Source organism: Diospyros lotus, chromosome 3, assembly GCF_014633365.1.
Source record: "Diospyros lotus cultivar Yz01 chromosome 3, ASM1463336v1, whole genome shotgun sequence".
Taxonomy (NCBI): Eukaryota; Viridiplantae; Streptophyta; class Magnoliopsida; order Ericales; family Ebenaceae; genus Diospyros; species Diospyros lotus.
Genome location: NC_068340.1, coordinates 34,763,790 through 34,790,716, shown reverse-complemented (window position 1 = coordinate 34,790,716; position 26,927 = coordinate 34,763,790). Strand labels below are relative to the sequence as shown.

The window sequence follows — 26,927 nt, the reverse complement described above, 5'->3', positions numbered from 1 at the left end:
ATGTGGATTCTGTGTAATTTGTATTTATTATTTATGGTTTCTATAATTTGTAAAAAAAGATTATAAAGACCCCTTTATTAAATTTAAGAGTTTTCATTAGATCTCTATAATTTCATGTTTAGTATTTTGAACCCTTTCGAATTACTTTAATTTTTCATAATTCAAATTTAACATTAAAAAAAATAATCTATTTGCAAATGGCAATGAGGTCTTTAAAGAAAATAATAAACTAGAAGGATTTAAATACTAAAAGTAAATCACATGAAATCATGTTAAAATAAACACTGCAAAGGATGTGGTGAAATTTATCTTAAAAATTAAGATGACATAAAAAGAAAAAAAAAGAAGACTTACTTTTAGACTTAGATATCATTAGAAAGCAACTAAGGTATTATTTTATAACATTTTTAACCATACTTCAAGAGTCAAAATTCAAAAGTCAAATTTTTTGCATTTAGATATATTTATCTATTTTTTAATATTTAAATTAATTATATTTTTATATGTTGATGTGACAAAAACTATTTGAGACGACAGTAACACAAGAGTTATTATCTCAATATATATCATTTCAACATTTAAAAAAAAATTACTAATAAAAGATTAAAAGTGATTAAAAATTGAAACAAATCAAGGTTGGACGATTTTATTTATTATTAAAAAAAAATTGATTGAAAGTTGGGTCCAAATTTAAAATAAAGGTAAGCGCCGATCTTTTTAGGGGTGCAATTAAAATGCACAAAAGTATTATAAATGCATGATAATTATCAAAAGGTTATAGAAGAATGTTACACACATGGACATATGAGTAACAATTTGGCAACCCAACCATTATGACTAGTGAACCAGCAAAATTTCAACTTCCGCTACAAAATGGAGCCTTTCTTCAATTTCTGGCTGTAATTCGTATTATAAATTATACCGGCTGTTTAATCAAAAAGCTGAAAATATAGTAAGATGAGTTTTTCACGTTTAATTTAAAGACAATATTCAACCAGCTGACTCTCTCTCTCTCTCTCTCTCTCTCTCTCTCTCTCTTGGGGGCTTTGAATTGTACCGTAAGATGACCAGCCCATCATGAATTAGAATGAATTAAATCTCGGGGGTTCAGCATCTAGCTAGCTAGAATTATTTGTGGATGCTTCGGCAGCAATTTCACGCTCCAGATGCTGGCTAGCTTCCTCAAAAGACAACAGTTCTTGCATCAGAGTTGATAACTTAGCCACATTCTCTTCATGAATATGGGGGGGAACCTTCTCCCTGTAGCCAGCAGCGTCCATCATCTTCGTCAGGCCGTCTCTTTGTCTGTAAAAATAATTAAAACCACCATAAGTTAGAAGAGAATGGCGGCCAGCTTATAAAAGCCATCTCACGTCCAACAAAAAACAACCAAGTTTGCCGGGATTAATTTAATGGCTAGCTGCTTGGATAAGAATGATTTAGGGGGGAAAAGGCTTACTTTTGTATCTCCTCCATCTTTTTCTTCACTTTTTCACGCTCTGCCTCTGCGTTAAGAGTTCCTCGAAGCTTGAGATAAACAGAAAGAGACTCATTAACCACCGACACAGCACATCCAGCTGGAGCAGCATCAATCTCCCTTAGAACCTAGAAAAAGTTCATTTTAAGGATAAGAAAGATTTCAGTAGGAGAATGAAGAGGAGTGAACAAACTGTGACCTTGAAAGCTACAAATTACAGCAGTCCAGGGTGAAAACTTGGCTAGAATAAAAGAACACACCATGACCCTTGGTCATAGGCTCAGTACTTGCCATCTAACCCAAAAACTTAAGTTATGTGTTGCTGCCTAGCCTCCTTACATGTCCCAATATCTCACCAGTACCTTTCTTATCTAATATTGGATCTCCCCGTCTCCCACCCACTGCTTCACCTTTGGAGTGAGTCAGACTACCTTACCTACTACTCTCCTGGAGCAACCGATGCTGCCTAACCCAAAAGCTTAAGAAATTAGGTAATACTGCCTAACCCCTTAAGAGAAATTACATAAAAACCTGAGGCAAATCTCTAACTGCCACAAACCATGTCCTTCAAGAGAAGGAAAAGAAAGGATGAACTGATATGAAGGCTCATGAAAGCAAACCTAGGAGTCTATCAGATCCAAAAGTTAGCCTTGCTTTATAAAATAACTGACCAAGCCTATTCACTTTTCATGGAACTTTTTCCTTCACATATTTGGACTCAGATATGCAAGCATGGACATCTTGAGATTGCTCAAGGTCGATTAGCTTCCACTGGAAAATGCTTAGCTAGGGCAAACAAGACTAAGAAGAGAATACACAAGAAGGTTCCAGTATTTGCATTCATGCTTTCTTGCTTCTTCCAATAAGTGCTTTCCTTCATATTATGCTGGGAATTTTCTTTTCAGGTATGAGGGCATATCTCAAAACTTATCATGTAGAAGAAAATAAAAAATATTGAGCTTCTGTATCAAGCCAGAATCAGGTCTTATTTGAAAAAATTTACAGATAAACCTAAGGGAGGGAAAAAAAAATCAGTCAGGTAAGTATGTTGGTACTGCATACATACATAAATTAAATCATAGCTCATAGAGATGACTGAGACTCAATCTCAACACATGAATACTAGTACTATATAAGCTCAAGCTGAAATACAATTCAAAAACATCAACACATCAACAAAACCACAGAATATTAAATCCAGACCTTTAGAGATGATAAAGTGGCAAGAGTGGCAATCTCAAGTTCATGGCTAGAGATAATGTCTGCAACTGCATCATTTCGGCAAAGTGCAAAAGCCGCTCGCCTGAAAATGAGAACAACATTTTTGCAACTATTATTACAGTATCCTGAAAAAGGAAAAAGTTAAAAACTATCCAAATAAAATCTTGAATATCTAAAATAGTGGCTTCACTTAGTGTTCTACCTCTTATTCTCCCCTAGGGGACTACTTAATATAGATGCCGTTTTAATCTCACTGAACTAACTGAACTCATTCATATTACAGGGAAGATGAAGCCAAACCACACTTGCAACAATCATTTGCACCCAACAAAAGCCATTTACAGTGGTTTTAAAGCCAAAGCCAAAGCCAAAGCCACTGCATGGTATCTGAAAGGGAGAGAGGATTACAGAATCAATTCTTATTAAATCAACTACAAACATGGTTGTGACTATAGCAAAATCATCGCTTATAAATTTCTTCTTTTAGAATATTACAAGACCAGCTCCATCAGGAATGCCCCATTACCAAGTATTAACTAGTCCTTGTGTCTCAAAAATTTCATTTATGCAAAGGAAATTACAAATTATTTGTTCATAGCAAGGCACAACATCTACAGATCACAAATCCCCGAGGTGAAAGATTATTAGCACTAAAAGGTCAGAGATTCATTGCAGCATTCAGACTATCTAAACCTTCTGATGCCAATTGAAGGAAAGAAGGAAAGGAATTGGTTCATACAATTAGAAACAGTATAATCAAAGATGAAAATGCATAGGAAACAACTAGTATCTTAGTAATTGGAATATTTTCCATCCAAAAATAAGAGGAATCAAATAATCTGCAGAAAACTTTAGATTACATACCATTGACTTGGGAAAAAATCAGGAACAATGCCACGTGGACAAAAAGGAAAGGAATAAATAAATAAATAAAATCCTCCAAACATCTACCTTTCATGCCTTTCCTTTGGAGGCATCAATGACCGGAGTGACCTGAGTGATTTTACCGCGGACTCAACAATATCCATCTCATATTCAACCCTTTCATTTGTCCAAGCCTGTGAACAGTAGAACAAAGGTTGAAGAGCAGCAATGGTTAATGCTATGTTTCAGTAAGCAGGAAGATTATTACCAACATAAATGAAACACTATCAAAATAAACAGCAGGAAAGAAGATGCAAATTAACTAACCACCCATCATAATAATTCTTTTTTCCCAATCAACAGGACCAGTTAATAAAATTTACCAACATAGGTATTTTCATGCTGGTTTTAGGTTACCACAACACAATATTGGTGAACTTGCCATGATACCCCTCAACCACCATCCCTAAGAAACCTAGCAAGATATTTAAAAAAGAAAATAGAAAAAAGTACACACATATTACAGTTTACAATCACAATGCATAGTATTAATCAAATATTCCACTGCATTGCTATCTAATTAGTCCTCTTGTTTCTTGAGATGGATGAACTCATTGAGCACATCCAAGAAGTGCCTTTGTGCAAGTTACAGATGATATTGTCTTGATGGATGAAACAAAACAAGGCTTGAATACTAACTTGAATTGTGGAAAAACACCATAGAATCCAAAGGTTTTAAATTAAGCAGGTCAGAAATTCAACATCTGGAATATGAGTTCAGTAAAAATAAAAGGATGGATAATGTTATTTTGAAAATTGGAGAACGTGTTACCCTCCACCACCCCCCCCCCCCCCCCCCAAAAAAAAAAAAAAAAAAACACACACACACACACACATATATATATATAAATTGTCATATCTTGGATCAATTGTTCAAAAGGAATGAGAATTATAAAGGATACTACTAATAGAATCAAGGCAAGATGGTTAAAGTGGAGACATGCATCCATCATTTTATATGATCGTAAAATCCCTTTAAGGCTAAAGGGTTACTTTTATCATATGGCTATAAAACCATCTTTATAATCTGATTCAAAATGTTAGATAGTTAAACACCAATATGAGGAAAATATGATCACAACTGACATGAGAATGTTACAACAGATGTGTGGCTATACAAGAAAATACAATAAAAATAAGAAATGGCATCATATGTAATAAGGTTCAAGTAGTGCCTGGTAAAAATAAGATGTGGGAGTCACCATTACAATGGTTTGGATATATGAAAAAAGCGATTGATAAATGTATCTGCCAGGAAAGTGAATGAAATGGAGAAAAGGCAAGTGAAAGAGGGAGAGAAAAACAAAACCAAAAAACACTTGATGAGAACTCTTAGATATGACATATGATATAATGAATTTACAAAAGATACGGCCAAGAATAGACAGATGCATGGACGTATAGAATGCATGTAGCCAGTCCCACCTAGAGGAATTAAAGTTTGTGATTGTTGTTGTTGTACGGCTACCGATGAAATTTAAGAATCACATAACACATTTATCTCCTTCCTCTATGGAAAACACATTTATCAGCAATCCATTCGATTTGCTGCCTTTTACTTTATGGTGCAAGAGGATGAAGCTGAAGATCTAATTTTAAGCCCTATCAAAAATATCATCAACAAGCTCAGCACTTCCTAAGGGTTCTCCTAGCTGTAAAAAGTGTCACCAGTAAAGCTGTCTCATTACATATCAGTTATTGAGATGCGTTATTCATCTTAAACTAGTCCATTTCAAAAATCTCAACAGCCATTTTGGTCAATATTTATACTATTGTTTGGTACTAGAAAAGGAAAAATAATAATAGATAAAGAATGAAAGAAAAGGAAAACCCATCCATCTAAACAAAAATTGAAGAACACGGTGGATAGGAACAATCTAATTATGTTATAGACGACCTTAATTTGTCAAACTGATCTAAGAATATTATCCCATCTCAATTTCATTATATGTACTGAAGAAGTTTTTGTGGGAAACAGAGGAAGTTTTAATAGTTATCTTCCCCATTTCTTCTCTCCCTGGCTCCTCAGCCAGGTATAGAGTGAAGGGGGAGGGGGGATTTCAAATTTCTTTTCTATTTCCTTATCCACATACCTAATAGATATTGAAGGAAAAAGAAAAGTGGTGGGTCAAAATTAGTTTAACTTATCATTTGTTTTTTTTTTTTGGGGGGGGGGGGTGCGGTGGGGGGGTGTACTACAGATTCTTCAATCATATGACAAAATCTCACCTCTACTACAGTTGGGTACTTGCATATCATAATTGACTCCTTTCTTACACAATCCTTGGGTGAAGGAAGTCGTTGCCACAGTTCTTCAGTAACAAAAGGCATGAATGGATGAAGCAACCGCAGTCCATTATCTAGACAGAACCACAGGGTGTCTCGTGCAGAACTCCTTGCAGATGCATATGTTTGATCATCATTGGTGAAGTAAGGCTTGACTGCTTCAATGAACACATCACACATCTGGGATTGCCACCATGAATATACTGCACTAGCAGCATCAGAAAACTCGTACAATTCCAAGGATGACACAGTTTTCAAAATAGCCTTGTTTAATACAGAGAGAATCCACTGGCAGCTAAATGGCATAATATCTGGGACAATTTTTGCTGGCGGGACATAATCATCTCCTAGCTTGCTCATGGCAAATCGCACAGCATTCCACAGTTTATTACACCATTGGCGGTACCCAACAACCCTTTGTATGTCCAGATTTATTTTATCAGACTAGAAAGACAAAGGAGAAAAGTCACTAACTTGACCAAATAAGTCAAGAGCAAAATCTTAGAGACCAGATGTAAGGAAAAACATGCACCTGTGCTGTGTAAGAGACGAGAGCAAAACGAAGAGCATCAGCACCACATTCAGGAATACCATCAGGAAAGTCTTTCCTTTGTCCCTCTTTTGCAACTTTCAGTTCTGATATATCCAAGTTGCCCTCTTGTAGTCTTTTGTGAAGACCTTCAAGAGTTATTCCATTTATTACTTCAAGCGGATCAATCACATTACCGAGAGACTTGGACATTTTCCTACCGTGGGCATCACGGATCATTGGGTGCAAATAAACCTGAAAAAAAACACAACCGAAAATTTGCCAAAATTTTGACTGGAGGTTTGTAGAGGTGTCGATTACTACTGAAGAATTTATTGAGGATCAATTTAGAACAGAATAAAAATCATTGGCCCATATTTCTCTTGCATTTTCAGTTCATTTTCCATTTTGGACCACCAAAATTACAACTAGCCTTCACTGGATGCTATTGCATTTCATAATTTTTGGTTTCATTTTGCTGGAGAGGAAGAATATGCATGCCCAATAGGAGCTTGACAATTGCAAATTGATTATCATAGTGGAAGCAAGGTCGTGATCTGATCAAGTAAGTTAAAAGCAAACACTGTAGTAGCACAAAACATGGCTCAAAATTCGTGATTGAATAAACTTCACTAACCTTCCTGAAAGGTACATCACCTCCAAGCTTAATTCCTAGCATCACCATACGAGCAACCCAAAAGAAGAGAATGTCATGCCCAGTTTCAAGAACTGAAGTCGGATAAAATGTTTTCAAATCATCTGTCTCATCTGGCCATCCTAAAACAGATAATGGAAAGAGACCAGAAGAAAACCAGGTGTCCAGCACATCAGGATCTTGAGACATCTTAAAATTCTTTCCAGCAAATATTCTGCTAGCCTCTGTTTGAGCATCTTCCTCTTTTGTAGCAACAACCCAATGGTTGTTGTAGACACCAATTTCTTTCAGTTCGTCATCCTCGAGAGTCACATACCATGCAGGAACACGGTGGCCCCACCAAAGCTGCCTTGAAACACACCAATCACGAATGTTCTCAAGCCATCTGTGATGTTTTAAATGGATGATTTAGAACTATATAAATTTTACCAAATATTCAGACTCTCCGAGCACTCAAGCACTAATATCAATGCGTGAACAAACCACAATTATCAGTATCCTAACCAAGTAAAAGTTAAAATTTCCAAACTTGGTAAGCATATCCAACCAAGCTTTTATGGACAAGCTTTGTGATGTCATGAATAGATAAAAAGGACTTGGCTTAACATACCAATATCAACATCTTTACACAACCTAGTAAATGTTCCATCTCCCCATCCCCCCAAAAGAAAAACAGAAAGTGCTGCAGAACACTTGGTGTTTGTCTCTCCTTTTTTTTTTATCCCCTCATTCTTTGTCCCTTAAACAGGCGAAAACCATTGTATGATGGTCAGTGTAATATAACACATACAATACCTCTTCCATTCAGCAGCATATTGTCTTGGAATGATCTCCATTTTCCTGTTTTCTTCATTGAACACAGCATCGAGAGCTTCCTTTGCCATACTGCTGCAATTTACATACCATTGAGGCTTTATGAGGGGTTCCACAACATCATTGGTTCTTGAACAAATGCCGAGGCGCATCTCATTCGTTTTGGCACCCCTATAAAGTCCCTAAATGAAAGGTAAAGTGCAGATATCAACAAGTGATTAAATTTCTGCACCATTATTGAAGACAGATTTTACCACAGAATAGTGCTTATAGCTAGTTCCAGTTGGTACAGACTCCTAGAGGGCATGTTTGCACACACTACAGTAGACAATTGCCATTTATGAGAAATCTAATAAAGCAGAGTATTCCCGACACATTATATACATAGTTTATAAATAATTGTGTCCATCAGCATTAAGGGCACAAGTCTCTGAAAAAGAATCTACCTAACTAGATCACCCTGCCCATTGATCTTATAGCCAAATAGAACTATGGAAATTACAAAATCTTCATCACCCTCATGACATCCTTCTGCACATTGGCCTCCTTATCACCCAAAAATAAGTCCCTCATCCAAGCTCAATTCCCTCATAACGTGGACCACATGAAGGTCCCAAATGGCTAGCAATATTGTGGGAGGAATGTGAACTGCCTTGTACCACTTTGAAGTGGCACCTCTTGATCTGCGTATGTAGGATCATGACAACAGCATGAACGACAGGGGTAAAGCATGTATGCATGTTGTGTGATTGCGTATGTTGGATCATGCATGCAGTGGAGCTGGCAGTATCTTTCCATATGTGTATGAGGTGGTGGCTTTCCTTATTGGCGGCAGCAGCATATCAAGGCAATCTCGGCCTTGATAGAATTAAGAAGTTTCCTAAGTTGAACTTAGGAAACTTTCCTAATTCCTTAGCTTTCTTATTTCTTTGGCTTTCCTGAATGTGTATATATGTTCTTAGGAAATGTTTATAGATAAGATGTTTATATCTTTGGTTTCCAAATCTGTATAGTGGTTCTTTCCATCTTGAGCCCCTCATATCTTCTATAAGAGGGATTGGCTCGTGTACTACTGAGAATAACTTTTCAAGAAAGTTGAAAGCATTCTTTTTCCACAATGCAAGCAAAAGCGTAGCTAAACTATTCCATAGCAATATTAACTCACTCTAAAATTGTTGTTTTATGTAATTATCAATCTTTTATTTTCCTAACATTTCCCTGTTTTAACTGGACCTTGTAGCCTGGACCATGGTAGAAGTACAGCTCAATGTATTACAAGCAGCTAATCCCATCCAACCTAATTTACAATACCTTTCTCTGCAGGGCTTCTGTCAAAGCCTTACGGGCTGTGAAACGTGGCATCCCCACGAACTCTGGACCACCATTACTATTTATTTTACCATCATCCGTAAAGATGTTGATAAACTCAAGATTATGACGCTTTCCAACCTCAAAATCATTAGGATCATGGGCTGGAGTTATCTGCAAGAGTATTAAAGGAACATTCATAAACACTAAAATCAAACCTGCAGAATTGATAGAGAAGTTCAACCGTAGCATTCTTAGTCTCTAAGGACGAACTGTACCTTAACAGCACCAGTCCCAAAATTTGGATCAACGAGTATTGCATCGCAAACTATAGGAAGTTTTCTTCCATTAAATGGATGAATGGCAAATTTTCCATGGAGGTGGCTATATCTTTGGTCATCTGGATGTATTGCAATTGCAGTATCACCAAGCATTGTTTCCACTCTAGTGGTGGCCACAACAATTTCACCCAATCCTCCTTCCAGAGGGTAAGCAAATGATGTCAAAACGCCAAACTCCACTGGCTTGTCATATCCAGGAACCTTTAACTGTGTCTTTTCTTTGATGTCCAAATAGTCTACCTACAAAACAAGCAACTTCATAATATACAATATACTCCACTGAGAGACCATAATAAAAAGGTCAACAGACCGCAACTTACCTCAATATCCGATATCGCTGTCCGTAAAATGCAGTCCCAATTCACCAATCGCAGATCCCTAGAACAGAATGTGAAATGAATTTAATCTACAAATAGGTACTTGTTGGAAAAGAAAATTAACATATTATTTAGAGAAAATGAACTATAGCCTATAGACCTAATGGGCATCCATTTTATATAATGCCAGACACTTTACATCAAGAATAAATTGGTGCCCTTAAATCAGATTGTTGTGATCTGTTTTAAGATATAAATTAAATTCTTTGTACCATAAAAATCTCATCCATTGCTGATGCAATTTAAATAGATGAGTCCATACCTATAAATTAGACCTTCTCTGTAAAGCCTAACAAATGCCTCTGTCACAGCCCTGCATCTTTTCTCATCCATCGTGAAGCACTGTGGAAGAACAAAATCATGTAAAACAGCTGCAGGTGCTAGACATGCACAACAAGATCAACTGGACTCAAATATAATTCAAACATGTTCTAATAATTTAAAATTTTAACCTCTCGAGACCAATCAAGTGAGGCACCCAATCGTCGGAGTTGTTCCAATATGGTGCCACCGTACTCATTCTTCCAATTCCACACCTTTCACCACACAAAAGCATAGCCAAAAATTATTACTTGGTACAGATTCTAATCAACTTAATGAGGCTAAAATTACTGATCAAGTTAAGAACTTACTTCAGATACAAATTTCTCACGGCCAATATCATGCCTCGTTAATTTTCTTTCCCGCATGATTTTCTTCTCTACAACAACCTGCAAGAGGATCACACTAATGCATCTTGAACATTATTCACAATGTTCTGATTTCTAGGGGCAAAAGTTATAGGCTTGTACCATTGCTTTATATGTTTATACGGAAGGCAGTTTAACTAAAAAATCTCAGATCCACTCCTACAGCCACTAATGGACAGGAATGGATGCAAAAAAACAGGGCCATGGGAGATGGGATGCCCATACTTAACCTGTCTTGGGTTTCAAGCTGGGGCTTGGGTCCATACAGAAGCCCAAAGCCACCCAAATCAGTTAGACTCTGAACATAAATTCATGGAACCATAGTAACAAGACCTTTATATGAAACTGATGGACTACACATGTCCATTTTCACAGAAGAACAGTGAGCAGTCAACATCTATCATCTTAAGTTGCCAATGGTTGGCATGAATAAAAGATTTCTCCAACCCCCCAGCATATTAGATATGTCCTCTACAAAACATGAGACATAAAAAATTGGGAAAAGCAAAAAAGTTAAAAGAGGTAACCAACCTGTGTTGCTATCCCAGCATGGTCTACTCCAGGCACCCACAAGGCATTGTATCCAGACATTCTACACCACCGCATGATAGTATCCTGCATGCCATGATAATCAAAGAGCATAATAAAATTTCAGAAGTACCAACCAAATCAAACCACACTCATGTAAGAGATATATAGAGTAACAGCTAGACCTGGATAGCACAAGTTAGGGCATGGCCTATATGTAGGGCTCCAGTCACATTGGGAGGTGGCAGTACCTGCAGTTAATTAGAAAATACAATATGTTATGGATAATCTCTCATATAAAAGTATAACTAACTTATAGAATTGTCGAAAGAAACATGAAGTATTACTATAAACTATAACAATGTTTTTTTACCTAGACAAAAAAAAAAAAAAAACAACAACAACAACAACAAATGGAGAAGAATTGACAAATTAGACCAACTTAATCCTTTACTCCAAGTCCCAATGAATCAAAGTACATAAAACTATGACAGGCTAGAAACAACATGAAAAGGTATAATTCCACGTGATATTTCTAGCAAATTGTCTGTTATTATCAATGGCCACTCTTGAAATAGGGGTCAATTGATAAAAATCTAAGACTAGTAATTTCATAAGAGAATTGTCACCCATTTACAGCAACTTTGGAGTCATAAAAGTTCTAAATATTCACACAAAAAAAAAAAGTCACCTAAAGATGCATCTTTTTCCTAAGATCTCATAATGTAGGTAATCACTACACTCCATGGGCTTGTTCCAGTATGATATTCCTTGAGATCAGCACAAGCATTTGCATCTCTTTTGGTGAATGCCATATAAGCAATTTAAGGTAGACATTCATAAACATATGACAAATACACACAAGAAGCCAAATGCCATGCAACAACTAAAAACACACAGAAAACATACCCCATAATTATGACACAAATTCATCAGGAATTTAGAGGTCCATGTGCTCTAGTTGATAAAATGAAAATTACTTCAATTTTTTCCCATTTATTCAGTAATACTTCCAACCACTATGAAGAAAAGAAACCCACAATTTCAGCTTTGCCTCCACAAGTCATCGTACTTGCAGTTCAGGAGGCTTGACATAAATCCTATGTTTTAGTTGGGCAACAAGCAAACAGCTACTGTAAAGCACTTATATTTCTGAGTCATATAAAACTAGAAAATCAATGCCTATCTTTACCACAAAACCTCTGTGCTCACATCAATAATACTATAAAAAAAAAAAAAAAAACAAGGCATTAAATTAAAGCAACAACCATGAAATGTCTAGAGAGACACTCACAATTACAAATGGTGGCTTGGAGCTGCTAGAATCTGCCATAAAGAAGCCTGATTTCTCCCACCATGCATACCATCTAAACAAGATATGACATAAGCATTGTATTGGCTAATAAACAAATTTACTTGTGCTGAAAAGGAGATTAAATAAATTACAGACTTACGATTTTTCTACAGCACTGGGACTGAATTGCTTAGCCATTTGACAAGAAAGAAGTTTCTTATCACCAAATGGAGTTTCTGGATCAACATAATCTTCAGGGTTTCCTTCTCCTGCCTCCCTTTTCAAGTTCTTCCGTTTACCTGTTTTTGAAGTACTAGATGCTTGTTGGGCCTTAAAAAGCATCATCATGCAAAAAGAAGCAAGTGAATCTCCCATTGTCAATTCCATAAAACACATGATACAGGAATTTTACATTTCCCATGGCTATAACATTCAGTTAGAGGTCCTAATGGCATTTATTTATCAAAAGGATTAAAGTTTAGATCATCAATGCATTCCAAAAACAATATCAGAAGTGCATGACGAATATTAATATTATGTTTTACCTGAATTTTAGCTGCCTCTGCTTTTTGCGCAGCCTTAAGTTTTTTCAATTCTTTCTCTCTCGCCTATAACCATAATCACAGCTATTACATTAGCCCTCCACAATCAGAGATGAAACAGGAAAAACAAAGAAGAAAACAAATATATTCTAGTCATATCAGGCAAGAAGCAAGGCAAATGGATCAAAAATTAACTGGACGGTTAAAACTGAAAAAAATATATATATTAACTGAATAAACAACACCTGAATCAACAAGAAAGATAAACCAATTGAGATAGATAAACATGAAAATTAAGCAAAAACAACTACAGCATTATCAAGCTCAAGAATCATTTCTTTTTCATTATTGCATACAAAATTGTGATTTTAGCTTCAGACTTTCATCAGTCTTGCCAAAGTTAAAAATCTATTGTATGCCACTGATGATTGCATCCCCTTTTTATGGCTATGAGATGCTAAATATCTTGAGACTTCATTGGCAAACTTGGCTTTGATTCAGATGCTAAAATTCAAAGTCAGACTCAGTGTTCTAAAAGGCACTAGGCGCTAGTCGGGCGCCAGGCTGGGGCCTAACGCCTAGAGCGCCTAGGCGGGGCCTAGGTGGCGCTTAAGAAAATTGCTATTTTTTTTATTTTTTAAACTTTGTGATATAATTTGATGTTATTTTTAACTAAATCAAAGTTGAAAAATATTAATAATGCAACATAAACCAATAATATATAGAATTAAGCATGAGAAATAAATTATTGTAATTAATAAATAATATTTTAATTAGTCATACAATCAATACTATAAGCAAACAGCTAAGTGGATTTTTTGGAAATATTATAGAATATATATAATTAATAATAAAACTAAATATAAATCTATAATTATATATAAATATTAAATAGAAAAGAAAAATAAAATAAAATAAAAACAAAAAACAAAAACGGAGCAAATGCCCCAATAACCACACAAAGAGACGGGGAGACGGGAGAGAGAGAGAGAGAGGTTACGACAGATGGAGCTTGCCGTAGCGGAGATGGAGCTCGACGGCGAGGACGGGGGCGGCAACGATGACGCTGAGGACGACGAGGACGCGACAGATAAGAGGCGGTGACGATGAAGCTTGGCGGCGAGGATCGAGCTGGACGCAGCGACATCGGTGAGCTACTGGCGGGCCGATGAAGCTTGGCGGTGTTGAGGCGACAGCGTTAAGGCGGCGACAGCGTTCAGGTGAGAAGAGAGAAATAGGGAGATGTTGAGAGGTTTGATTTAATGATTTAGCAAAAAAAACCCTAAAAATGGCTGAGCCAACGAGTTGGGCGCCAAGGCGCGCAGGCCGACTAGGCGCCGCCTAGGCACCCAAGCCGGCCGATTACTCGGGCCGGCGCCTAAGAGGCCCGACTAGGGCAATTTCGGGGCGGCCAACGGCCGCCTAGCGCCTAGGCGGCCGCCTAGGCCGATTTTTAGAACACTGGTCAGACTACAACATGATATAAAGGTCTGTTTGATTTCAATGCCATTTTGAGGCCAGCAGGAGAAAGAAAGAAAGGGGGGGGGGGGGGGGGATTGGTCAAGCTTCCCCCCATCCTCTTCAGCAACAAATGCTTCCTCTGGTTTTGGCGGAACTCAAATTTGGGTTCTTATTCTTTGGCTGAATTCCAGACATGGGTTCAGATGAACCCAGATTGAGTTCTTGTTCTTTCACCATTTGGCAAGCCCACTAGTTTGTCAATCATAACACATATAACAGCATGTTCTGATTGCAAATATTTTTTTAATTGTAACTAAAAATATACTTCATATCCAATTTTCAAAGTTATCTTCTTACATTTGAAATTATTTTTTTATAATTTCATTAGGTAAAATTATTTATGATTTCAAATTATTTAAAAAAACTCCCCTTGACCCTAGCAAAACTAGGAGCCATGTGCACCAAACACATCCTTTTTTATAAAGCAAACGATTGCATATATCTAATAACTATATAAAATAACATAAAAAATTTACCAACCATATGTTCATCTTTTGTTTCCAAAATTTTAAAGAAGACGGCATTATTAAAAGACGACTTCAATTTCATTTTTCTAACAGAAAATGAAAAATTGAATCCAAAAGTCTTAAACCAAAAACTGAAAAATGAACAAATAAAATTGACAGCAAAGCCAAACAGCCAACACAGGTGCAGAATTCAACACAATGTGAGTTCAGCTCAGTCAGCCTCAATTTTTTACAAGGTTACTAAAGGCTCTGATTGGGAAAAAGTTAGTAATAGAACAATATACCAAACCCTTATCCCATTATGTGAGATTGACTACATGAATTCTAGATTTTCATTCATTTCTATCCATTGCCTTATCTTCTGCAAGGCCCTGGTAAATATACTTAATATCAAATCTAAGCGTCTCCCACCAAATTCTTTTGCTCTCCCTCTACCTCTCTTTTGCTAACTACTTGTTCCATTCCATCAACTCTCTTCACAGGGGCATCTATTGGTCATCTTTTCACGTGATCAAACCATATTAAAAAATGAAGTGAAATGAAAAAGAATAGAATGGATTTGGCAAAAATTAAAAAGAAAAAGAATAGAATGGAAATTATAATATTTTCTCTCTGTGTAGGAGAGTAGATAAAAAAAGGCAATGTAAAATAATTTCTCCTTCATTTGGGAGAGAAGTAAAAAAATGAATGAACAGAAGAAATATTAATAATAAATGCCATTAACACCCTCTTAATTGATAGGTAAGAGTTTTATTAAATAAAGAACAAATTTGAATGTTAATAATTATAAGGGCTAATATTGTTAACACAGTAGCACATGGGAATAAAACTTTGAATTCCATCTATTCTCTCCCAATTAGGGGGGGGGAACAAAAATAAGGCTTCGAAAGAGAATAAACAGAGAGTGTTTCCATCTATTTCCACTATTCAATTATAATGTCTATCCCACCCCTCCACCCATTTCCATTCCATCTCTCCCAAACACGCTTGCTTAACACTTTGTATTTGTTCAAGGCTTCAAGCTAGTGTAAAATTTTCAAAATTAAAGAAGCCATAGTTAATAACAAACTATTATCATCAATCAGGAATAAAAAAAAACATCAATTTGTCAGAAAGACAAGTCAAAAATCAAATAAGAAACACAATCAGTTAGTGGCACTTTCATCTTCAATCAGCTTTGACAAGATTTCACACCATTCCAGATGTAAACGGTTGGAAGGGCTCTGCAGTTGTTTTACAGGACTACGTAATGAAGTTTATGATAAATCAGAAGGTTTCAAAAATCCCAGCACCCTCTTGCTGCCTGGCAACAAAATACCAAAGGTGCTCAAAGTTTATAAGACGGTATAGTTGTCATGTACCTAATAACTAAGGGGAATACATTTCCGGGTAGAAGGAATGGGCAGACGAAAGGTCATTCTTCTAGCAGGAAGTTAGATAGTTGCAATATTTTGAAAACTGTAACTTTGAAAAAGTGGCGGCCCTTTTGGCGCCAAAAGCTAGCTACAACCAGTATATAATTACTAATTGCAGTCAGTGTGAAGGAAGGAAAATAAATTAATCAAAAATTCTGATTTCCCTCTCAATCTCTCCTCTCTCTCTCTCGGATTTCCCTCCTATCTCTCTGTCTTCCCTCTCCCTTTGGAATTCTTCTCATTTCCCTCGAATTTCTTGACCGGATTCTGACTAATTCAATGAGAACTTCCTGTCAAATTCAAGGATCTGACAATAGCCTGATGCTAAAACAAGATTCCTGTTCATGTTAAAATTGAAAAAAACAACAATAACGACATAGCAAGCCATGATCCCACTAGGTGGGTTCGGCAACAATAACGACATAGCAAGCCATGATCCCACTAGGTGGGTTCGGCTACTTGAATTCTAGCCCGCCAGTTTTTTGCATCTATGGTCATAATTCATATGATGGCTAAAAGTCTCCTATCAACTCCTCTAGCAGAACAAAAAGCAATTCGATTTGGATTAGCCTACTAGATTTTTCCATATTTCTTAACTTCTAATTTTTCAAACACAATTTGAATTTTCTTATTTTCAATGGAATCTATTCATGCTTTTAGCTCTTTACCCAAAAAACAATCAGTAGAAAAGTTCGTGAGCTAATTAGGGTTTATGAGAACGATGCTGAAAGCTCATACCTTTTCTTCTTTCTTCTTCTTCTTCTCCAGGTCGCTTTTATTGTTAGTTGGATCATGCGGATGCATCTCTGATTCCACCTACAACCATTAAGATTTACATAAATGATAAACCCTAATTCTAGAAAGATGCGATTGAATTTGGAAGTCATAACGATTCGGCAATTACATACCATCGTTATTAAGGTGGGACGGAGTCAACGGAATGAACTGAAACGGCACTATCTATGCCCGTCTTCTCCCTCCCCTTAGTTTGGATTGGAAGAAAAGAACTGCAAGAATAAAACCCTATCAAAAGTACGTGAGTGGAAGATGACAGGTTTGCCGGGAAAAAGCTGCCGATTCTTTCTGCCAAAAAAAAATAATAATAATATATATTTATATTATTATACAAATAGAAATTATTTTTTGTTTGTTATAAAAATTTATTAATAAACTATTTTAAATACTTTTAATTGAACTAATAACCTCTAAATAATAATAAATTTATGAAATAATTTTATCACTACATCAAAATTTAGTTTATTTAAAATTTGGTAAATAAAATTGTATGTTTTTGATCTGGAAAGGTTAAAACTTAAAACAGACATTGAAAACGAAAGAATAAAGTAAAATCAAAAAGCCATAAAGCAAGCAAGCATCCTTGGAATTATTTTGATTCAGGTAGGTTCCAGTAAAATTACTCCCTCAATAAACAAATGGACAGAATAAATTTCAATTGGAAGATTATAGTTTTGCGAACGCCATTGTTGTCCATCTCCAACTACAATTTTGAATTACCCTTTAACTGGTGATGAAGAACACTGCTTTGTTTGTAATTTATTTAACAAAAAATTCAGAAAGAAAGCCCGCCAAAACCGACGTTATCGGGAAAGGGAATGGGAATATCGAGAATGCACAAAGTAGTTCCGTCGCCCCTGATGCATCGCCGATTCGCACCTCGACGCCCACGGCCGTCGATTCCGAGTTAACAGAAAACGAAGGGGAACTCAGAATCGACGGAAACCAGAAAAGAAGGGCGCCGGAGAGCTTACCGTGGACGAAGACGAAGGGGGGGAACTCGGAATCAACGGAAACCAGAAGGTCGTCGGAAACCTTACCGTGGACTAAGACGAAGGGAAACTCCGAATCGGAACTCAGAATTGGCGGAGACGGCGACAAAGACGAAGGGGAAGGGCCGGCGGCGGACAGCAGCGAAGAAAACCTACCTGTCGTGGAGGATTCCCTACACTAAAACTGACCGACGGCTTTACCAAAATTGACGACTGCTGGACTCCGAAAAGACCCAGTCCAGAAATTTTATAACAGATCTTTGAACGACGTCGTTTCCTTTTCCAATCCAACAGTTTCTATATATAATGTTATATGGAATAGAATATCTTTAATTAGAACTCTATTCAATATTTTGAAACAAATAATTTATATTTTATGATATTGTCAAATTAGTACTTGTAGTATAATTTCTAAATTAAATTTTACAAAGCCAAAATGAAAATTTCTCTGTATATATAATTAACATTTACTTCTAAATTGAACGTAACATATATTATCATTAAAGTCAGTTATATGCATTAAAATAATAAAAAAATTATTTAAATAATAATTTTAACATTATATCTTACATTTGAATGATAATCTTAATGGGACGTTTGGTACGAAATAAGTTTTTAGATTCTTGAAATTCATGATTTTTTATAATATTTTTAAAAAAAATTTATTATCAGGATTTATGTAATTTTATATTTGGTTAGTTTTAAACATTATCAGCAATGTTAGGTATTCTTTTCTGATAATTTTATATTTTTATGTTTGGTTTAAATGTAACATTTATAGGAATCTATGCTATTTTTTAAAAATTATCTTTATTTGATTTTTTATTTAAAAATTATAAATTCTTTTTAATATATAAAATATTGAGAGCAAAGTCAAAAAATGTCATTTTTTTACACATTATGCATATATGTGTGCGTATATATATATATATACATAATATATATGTTTGTATAAGAGGGCAAGAAAATAAGGAGTGTTTTAGTCTTTTTATTTGTTAAAAACTTTTCCTAGTTCACGAGAATTTAAGATTCCCAACACCCATGAAAACCTTTTTGTGGAAAAGTTAAAAAAATAAATCTTGAGAATGCTATTTTTTCAAGATTCTTTTTTAAAAAATTTGTATCAGTAGATTATAACATAATATTTTTAAAAATTTATCCGGAACCAAACCCTCCTAAGAGATTATTAAATAAGGAAATTATTAACTCTTTCATGCTTCAGTTAAATTCATGCGTGATAGATGACAACCTAACTCTTCCATATAAAAAAGTAAAGCAACTTAGAATTTGAAAGTCCAAAACAAAATTAGGACAGCAAGCGTAAGCTGTCTTCACAATTATCAGCATCTATCTATGCACAGATTTTGGGAGATTTAATGGCAAATTTGTAATATTATTGAGGAGTGGGGTAATTTTGTTAGAGCAATTTACTTTGATAAGGCTATTGATAAGTTTTATCGGGCAATGTAAAATTGCTCATTCTTGAAAGCATTGTGTGAAAATAACACCAACTAGAGTCGAGTTTTGATGGAAGAACGTCCCCCCACGAGAACATTTTCCAATATTTGGTGTAAAATTGCATCATGTGATCAATGTTTATAAAATATTTTACCTAAATAAATTTATCCATTAAATACTCCAAAAATTAGGATTTGGGGAGAAAATGAACATTTTTTATGAAAAAAATTGACTAATTAAATGCACCCTAATAGTTTATAAATCTTTAAAGTTAAAGTCATCTTCAATGCGAGCAAAAATTACTTATCAAGCCAAAATTTAAAAAGTTAACTCCATAAAATTCATTGCAACACTACTTTTTATATGTCTTGTCACTGCCCAAATATTTGTTGAGCTTCAAATTACTCAACTCTTTCTTTCCCACCCAATAGCCATCAGTGACCACCAAATTTGGTGACGGCTAGACACAAGAATCGACCAAAGAAGAACCACCACCACCAACAACTAATAGAGACGATAGTGAGGATGAGTAGAACTAGCAGCCGCAACAACAACCAACGGTGACGTGGGTTTCTTCATGGTCGATGATTGCTTTGTGGGTTTCTTTTGAATTTTGGATTGAAATTTTCAATGGAGACCAAATTTTCAAAAAGTGGGTTTGTGGGATTTTAATATTTTTTTATTTATTATATATTTGGTTATTAATTTTTATATTTAATTGTTGATTTTGTGTATGTGCATATGTAATTATTTTGTTTATGCATGTATCTAATTATTTTTGTGTATTTGGTTATTAATTTATGTATTTAATTATTAATTCGTGTATGTGTAAAAATTATAAATAAAATAAAATAAATAAAATTGAAGTTTATTAAGATAAATAAATAAAATAAGAAGTGAAATAGAAAGAAAAATAACGAGTGTAGTTAAAGCACACATAATTTTTTAAGTATGTTAAAAATAGAGAATGAATTATTTATAATATAATAGGGAATGTAATAAGGAGGTGGATTAGAAATGTCCTGATAAAAATGGGATCATAATTCATCTATTTTTTATATACTCTTTCTATTTGTATAATAAATAATATATAATACATAATAATATTAGATAAAATATAATAATTATTCTTAAGGTTGTCTTAATTGCAACAACCATCCCTCTCATCCTGAAAATAATGATAATCGCATTAGATATAAATAACCATTTTATCATTATTTTTGCTTTCCTTCTCCTTTTCTTCTTTCAAATTTTATAGAAAAAAAAGAAAGAAAAGAAAACACCTATGCTAGTTGGCCACATCATTGTGGTTCTTGCAATACAACCCAACAATTATTTTATCTATGCTAGGATCTTGAGCACCTTTTTTCTTTTTTTAAATTTGAACCTATAATCTCATAAAAATCAAGTTATCACTTTGGGCATATATGAAGACAAGTTTATGATAAATTGATAAAAATATACTTGATTTTTTTTAATCTAACATAAATCTACCTAAGGTTTACAATTACTGGGTAATTTTTTTTGCAAAAATAACCAATACACTTTGTAGGTGTAAATAAAAATATTAATAAAATTGTAAGTCCAAGAAATGTACTTTAAAAGGTTTTAAATATTAAAAAGTGAATTATAAAGAATAATTTGAGATATTTAAAACCATATAAATATATTTTTTGACTCATAATTTTCCGAACACTTTTATCTACCATAAGACTATATTGACTATTTTAGATAATTTTTCTTCCATAAAGATATAGTTTTTAAATAGTGTCAATTTAAACATGGATTATGTATATTTGGGTAAGATTAATACGAAATTCAATAAAAAATGAACACTAGATCAAACCTTAGTTATATTTATGTAATTATTCCTTGTTTTTATAAAAAAATGAGTTAAGACTTAACATTTAGTGTACAACTCATGAACACAATTGTCCATCATGTACCAAAATGAATGGACAATCTTTCTACATGTTAGAATACAATCTACACTGATTGCAGTTTGATATCGATGGAGATAAATGTTGATATAATATTGTCAATGTAATTTGACGTAAGAGACCACCCACGATTATACACCTTAACCAAAATATGTTTAATTTTTATATACAATTATTGAAAACTGAACAATGTAGCTACAGACAGACTTATTTGATGCCAACACAGATTTATATACGAGAGCTCTTACTAAGAAATATGCCAACACAGATAAGCTTTTCTTCAGGGACTTGAGGACAGCTTTGGAAGCCACTTTTTGGGCCATCTTCATATCCAACGCATTACTCGTAATGCTTGTGTTCCACATCATTTGCTTCAACCTCTACAGTAATTGCCATCATATTTTGACATGTAACTCAATCAGCTCTCTAATTGGATTCACTGTCAATGTTTCAAAGGGCCAGAAGAGGCCCATGCTGCTCTTGAAGAGAACATGTGCGTTGACTTCTGAATCAACAAGAATGGCCCCTCCAAGAGATTCTATAATATCTCCAAGCACGATGAGTGCAAACTCATCGTATACTAATAATCAATGTTCATAACAAAAATTAACTTAAAAAGGGATAATTGTGAAGAGGGTTATAGAGATCACTAAACAACATTACGAGTGTGTATCATGCAACAGTCATTCAAACATCTTCTATGGGACTGTCTACCCTCCCACAAATTAACAGAGGCAAGTCTGTGTATTATGCTTATCAATGGAAAGCATAGTTGCAGAATAAACACACAAAAATATTTAACACAGGATTGGTTAATCTGAAATGAAAAACAAGAAAAAAGACACTGAATTTGAACACCCCACCCCCCCCCCGGGCGCCCTCCAACCCAACAAAGAAAACACAAAAATCATTATTTTTGCGACTCCAACATCATGTGACTTCACCCTTAAGGAAATTAAGTGAATAAAATGCTAACACTATAAACTTAAGGAAAAATTTCCAAAGCAAGGGTCAAGAGATACTGACTTTCAATGAAAGAAAACACGTTAGTTCCTAGTCTATCAAGGTACAAGCTCAGTTTTAAGAACAAAGAAAGCATCATCATTTATATTTTGAGCGCCACCCCTCCCCCCCCCCCCCCCCCCAAAAAAAAAAAAAAAGAAAAGAAAGAATTCAGCTTCTACCACCAAAAACCGATTGGGTTTAAATTATACAGCTGTCACCCTAATGCCAATCAATATGAGCCATTAATTCCAAGCGTTCCGGTAGAGTGATTGCCAGAAGCTTAAGAAAAATTTTCCATGGACAAACCTCTAAAACTAAAAGGAAAACTTTGGTCAAAAAACTGCATGGATGATGATACTTCAAAAGTAACATTTGACTTGGAAATCCATCAGAAGTTGAAAACTTGAGTGCGAAGTAAATGTTAATTTTGAAACTTAAATGGTTGTTTCAGTATCCAGTCTTGTTCAGCCTCTTGAGGTACTCGTTCTACTAAAAATCCTTATCCCATTTACACTTGCTTGAGCTATCATCGTTTGTCTTTTGTCCATCTTGCATTTGTTTATGCTCTTTCCCCAACATGACCTGTAATAGGTGAATCATGAAATTCCTGAAAGATTAGGTCCATTAATGGAGAGTTTGAGCCAAGTACCTCTTTGCATCTGTAACAAAGTAAATCCTTGTGCTATTGGTAAGGGCCAGATGAGAGCTCTCCTTCTTGCAGTTTGCGATGCAATTCTTTAAGTTCTTCACTAGTTTGGTTTTCCTCTTTTAAGTTTCTAGAGTAGGCCTGCAACAGGTCTGGATAGGGACATAAGCATGGTTTGACAGGTGGCCCGCTTTCCCTCCTCACCATTTGAGCTTTCCAGTCCAGACGAGGCATGTACAACCAAGTTAGTACTACCGGGCTTGTATGAAATAGAGTAGTCAGACCCACATAGCTTACTACCAGGCCATAAGCATGGCTTGATAAGTGGCCTGCTCTCCTTTCTCGCTGATTGGCAGTGATAACCACCTCAGGTTCTTAGGAAATGGAGAATGGAAGCAGAACTTGAGAAGAATGAAGAAGAGTAGAGAACAATATAGAAGAATTCAGGAGAAGGAGAAAGAAGAGAAAAGAAACGAGAATTCTCATTGTCGTCTTCTTCCTACAATTCAGGTTTCATACCCCCTCTCTAACCCAGGCAATCCAGTAATTTGCTACAAGAGCTGCATGTACTGCACATGCACTCCAACAACTTATTACAATTTATGCCATCAATCAGTTGCTTATTACAACCCATGCAATCACTCAATTGCTTCCAGAGAATTCTTCTTGTTCACTCTCTTCTCTTGATAGTCAGTTTCCTCCACCTCTCAGTATAGAAGGCACCCTCCTTGTCCTCTAGCTCCATCCAGAACCGGCCCAACAGAGTTGGAGACCTTAGGCGAAAGGATTTGTTGAGGCCTTCGAGTATTAACTTTTTTATAAAAAAAATAAATAATACACTTTTTTATACAAATATTTTATTATTTTATTAAATAAAAAAATTAAAATTCAATCAACTATAAAATATAATAATCTTTTAATAATAATAAATTTTCAATTAAAATATAATATCTCAGAGATAAGAAAAAAAAAAAGCCAAACAACTTACACAATAAACAAAGAAAAACAAAATTAATTTTTCTTGAAACTCTAAAAAGGTCAGTGCAAGTAAAAAAACTATACATTCATGATTTTCTTATAAAAAGAAACAAAACAAAACATTAAACTGATAGCATTAAAAAAATAAAATTCATCAATAATGAGCAACTTTTCATTCTATAAATATGTAGGTTTTACGGGATATTAGGATTTGGGAATACCATAGCAATGATTAAAAATTGAAAAATGGTGAAGGGAGTTTAAAAAAAAATTATAATGTTTTGTATTTAAATTTTTAATAAAATATTAATTATTAAAAAAATAAAAAATATATATACATAAATATTACAAATTTTTAAAATTTGGGGCCTTGTAATTTTGGGGGCTTAATGCCATGACATACATGGCTTAAGGGTTGGCCCGGCCCTGGCTCCATTTACTTTGCTTCTTCTCTTTGACTGTCGACTTCAAGATTGGTTGCTTGAGCTGGCTATCAGGTACATACCTTGGCGGTTGAAATAATAACATTTTTTGCGAAGTGATCCAAATACTTCTTTTTCAAGTTGATGGCAATAAGCAAACACTTGATTCAATGCATGATAAATGGCAGGAATGAGAAAGAATATATGGTGCCAACAGATATAGGAGACACGATGATGAAATTATGTTCCATCATTTATTTAGAAGTTATGTCAAGAGATTTCTTATGTGTCGTTTCATGCAGAGAATTGAAGGATTTGCATTGCATAGTTTTTGTGCAAAGGGTTGTTATAGCTATTGTTCTTCAAATACTGTTTAGTGAATTCTTGCCAAAACAAGCGAGCTAGAAGACTAAATATATTGCAGGAAATCACTCTAGTTTTCAGTCACAAAATAGAAGTATGCAAAATAAAATTGTTGAAGAATTCTGTCAAGGCATGGTAGGCTTTATTTCTTTCGAATAATATGCTTGTATGCCACCAGAGATAAAAATGTTTATCTGCCATGGGTTATTTGTAGGTGAACATCATTATTGTGAATTCAATTTTTGAAGAGGGTTTGGATGTTCAAAGTTACAATTTGGTGATTAAATTTGATCTATCAATTACAGTTTGCAACTTTGTTTAGTTTCGAGATCGTGCTTAGATGCAGAACTTGGATTTTTTTGTTAATAGTCAGAAGATATGCACTATTTTCTTCTATTACCTATAAAAACATCAAATGATGTTCCTGAGGGTCTTGGTTTTGTGCTTCCACATCTAATCAGTTAAAGAGCAAGTTGATTGTACACTAGCTGAACTTTGGTCATTAAGCTGAAAGACCCCCTAAATTATAAAATTCACCTAATTAGTCCCTCAATTTTCTAAACTTAACCAGGACACCCCTAAATTTAAAAGGGTGTTGTGGTTAATTTTGGAATGATTAGGGACTAGTTAGCTAGGCGAATTTTAAAGTTTACGGGAGTGTCCCGGACAAATAACCAATTCAAGGGGTGTATAATCAATTTACTCTTTAACTGATTAGAGGTGAAAGAACAAAGCCATGATGCTCACAAAGGTAATTTAATGTTTTTATAGGTAATAGAAGAAATGAGTGTATATCTCCTAATCGTCAACAAAAAAAATCTATAGCTGATGGATTAAATCTAATCACCATATTGTAACTTTGAACATCCAAACCCACTTCAAAAACTAAAGTCACAATAATGACGTTCACCTACAAATAACCCATTGCAAATAAGTATTTTTATCTGGTGGCATACAAAACATATTATTCAAAAGAAATAAAACTTATCGTGCTCTCACAAAATTCTTAAACAATTTTGTTTTGCATACTTCTGTTTCATGAATGAACACCAAAGTAATTTCCTGCAATATGTTTGGCCTTCCAACTCGTTCATTTTGTTAGAAATTAACTCAACAGCATTTGAAGAACAACAACAGTAACAATCATTTCCATAAAAACTATACAACACAAAACTCTCAAATCCCTACATGAAACATTTACGCTCCGAATGGAAGGACAATAATTGTCTTATCTTCTTATGTTTGATGATTGTACCTAGCTGTAGACTCAATTGTACATTGCTGGTTGTACACTAAAATTAGTTGTGTAACTGAAGCTAGAAGGCTATAAATAGGCCAGAGGATGGGGATTCATTGTGATACAATTCAAGAATCTTTTCCCTCTCAATTGATTATGTTCTCTATCTCGACCTCTCTCTGTTTCTCCCTATTAGCTTTGTTCTTTCTCTTTCTCGATCTCTTCTGCTCTCTTTCTTCCCAGATTTCTCTCTTTTCTACATTCTTCCTGAAAAATAAGAGGAATGTTGGACACTTTAATGAAAAGAATGTATTTCCATACTTTCATTGATCCAAGAGATGCACTATATATACACACAATCCCTTGAAAATTATCCTAAAATACAGGAATAGATTACAACAATTTAGATAGCAACATATTCCAGATTATAATTTATTTGAACTAAGACTTCTTTATCTAGTTTTGGAACAACTTTATTCTTCCTTTCCTTTATCTTCTTGGTTCAAACTTTTCCAATCTTACCTGGTTATAGCTTGAAATTATTTCTCATTTTTCCTTTATCTTCTCTAACACTTCCCTTCAAGTTGGTGAATAGATATCCATCATTCCCAGTTTGCCTCGAATGAATTCAAATCCTTGCTTCTGCATTGCCTTTGTAAGAATATCTACCTCTTGAAACTCAATAGGAATATAAGTAAGACTTG

At 34.8% G+C, this 26,927-nt stretch overlaps 2 protein-coding genes across 9 annotated transcripts in view; both read right to left on the bottom strand.

Moving 5' to 3' along the window:
* Nucleotides 1-881: 881 nt before the first annotated feature.
* Nucleotides 882-18,371, bottom strand: LOC127797325 (valine--tRNA ligase, mitochondrial 1). Of its 2 annotated transcripts, none has more exons than XM_052330138.1 (22): nucleotides 18,223-18,371; nucleotides 17,296-17,410; nucleotides 17,126-17,203; nucleotides 12,988-13,050; nucleotides 12,603-12,772; nucleotides 12,443-12,515; nucleotides 11,334-11,399; nucleotides 11,152-11,235; nucleotides 10,564-10,641; nucleotides 10,384-10,467; nucleotides 10,194-10,273; nucleotides 9,875-9,932; nucleotides 9,492-9,794; nucleotides 9,217-9,387; nucleotides 7,888-8,087; nucleotides 7,075-7,477; nucleotides 6,441-6,692; nucleotides 5,852-6,352; nucleotides 3,650-3,756; nucleotides 2,681-2,780; nucleotides 1,460-1,605; nucleotides 882-1,305 (listed from the first exon to the last, which is right to left on the bottom strand). In XM_052330138.1, the coding sequence occupies exons 2-22, from the start codon at nucleotides 17,296-17,298 to the stop codon at nucleotides 1,119-1,121; spliced, it is 3,207 nt and encodes a 1,068-aa protein (XP_052186098.1). In that variant the 5' UTR covers nucleotides 17,299-17,410; nucleotides 18,223-18,371; the 3' UTR covers nucleotides 882-1,118. The 2 variants fall into 2 exon arrangements, with proteins under 2 accessions (XP_052186098.1, XP_052186097.1); XM_052330137.1 differs by having other exon boundaries at nucleotides 17,296-17,394.
* A 3,350-nt stretch (nucleotides 18,372-21,721) lies between these two features.
* LOC127797387 (endoribonuclease Dicer homolog 2-like) overlaps nucleotides 21,722-26,927 on the bottom strand; it is a 91,959-nt gene continuing 86,753 nt past the window's right edge. For 6 of the 7 annotated variants that reach the window (XR_008022197.1, XR_008022198.1, XR_008022202.1 and 3 more), the window contains one exon: nucleotides 21,904-21,952. Coding sequence is in view for 1 of the 7 variants with exons in the window: in XM_052330244.1 (XP_052186204.1) it covers nucleotides 21,912-21,952 (41 nt within the window). In the remaining 6 variants the exon portion in view is untranslated. Of the gene's footprint in view, nucleotides 21,953-26,927 lie in introns of all 7 variants that reach the window. The other variant, XM_052330244.1, reaches the window with a different exon arrangement.

Bases quoted from the DNA above. Each gene is read 5' to 3' on its own strand.
- LOC127797325 (XM_052330138.1), bottom strand. The intron at 11,236-11,333 runs GTCTAGCTGTTA...CATGGCATGCAG, and splicing joins CCCTAACTTGTGCTATCCAG to GATACTATCATGCGGTGGTG. The intron at 6,353-6,440 runs GTGCATGTTTTT...TTGTCTTTCTAG, and splicing joins TCGTCTCTTACACAGCACAG to TCTGATAAAATAAATCTGGA.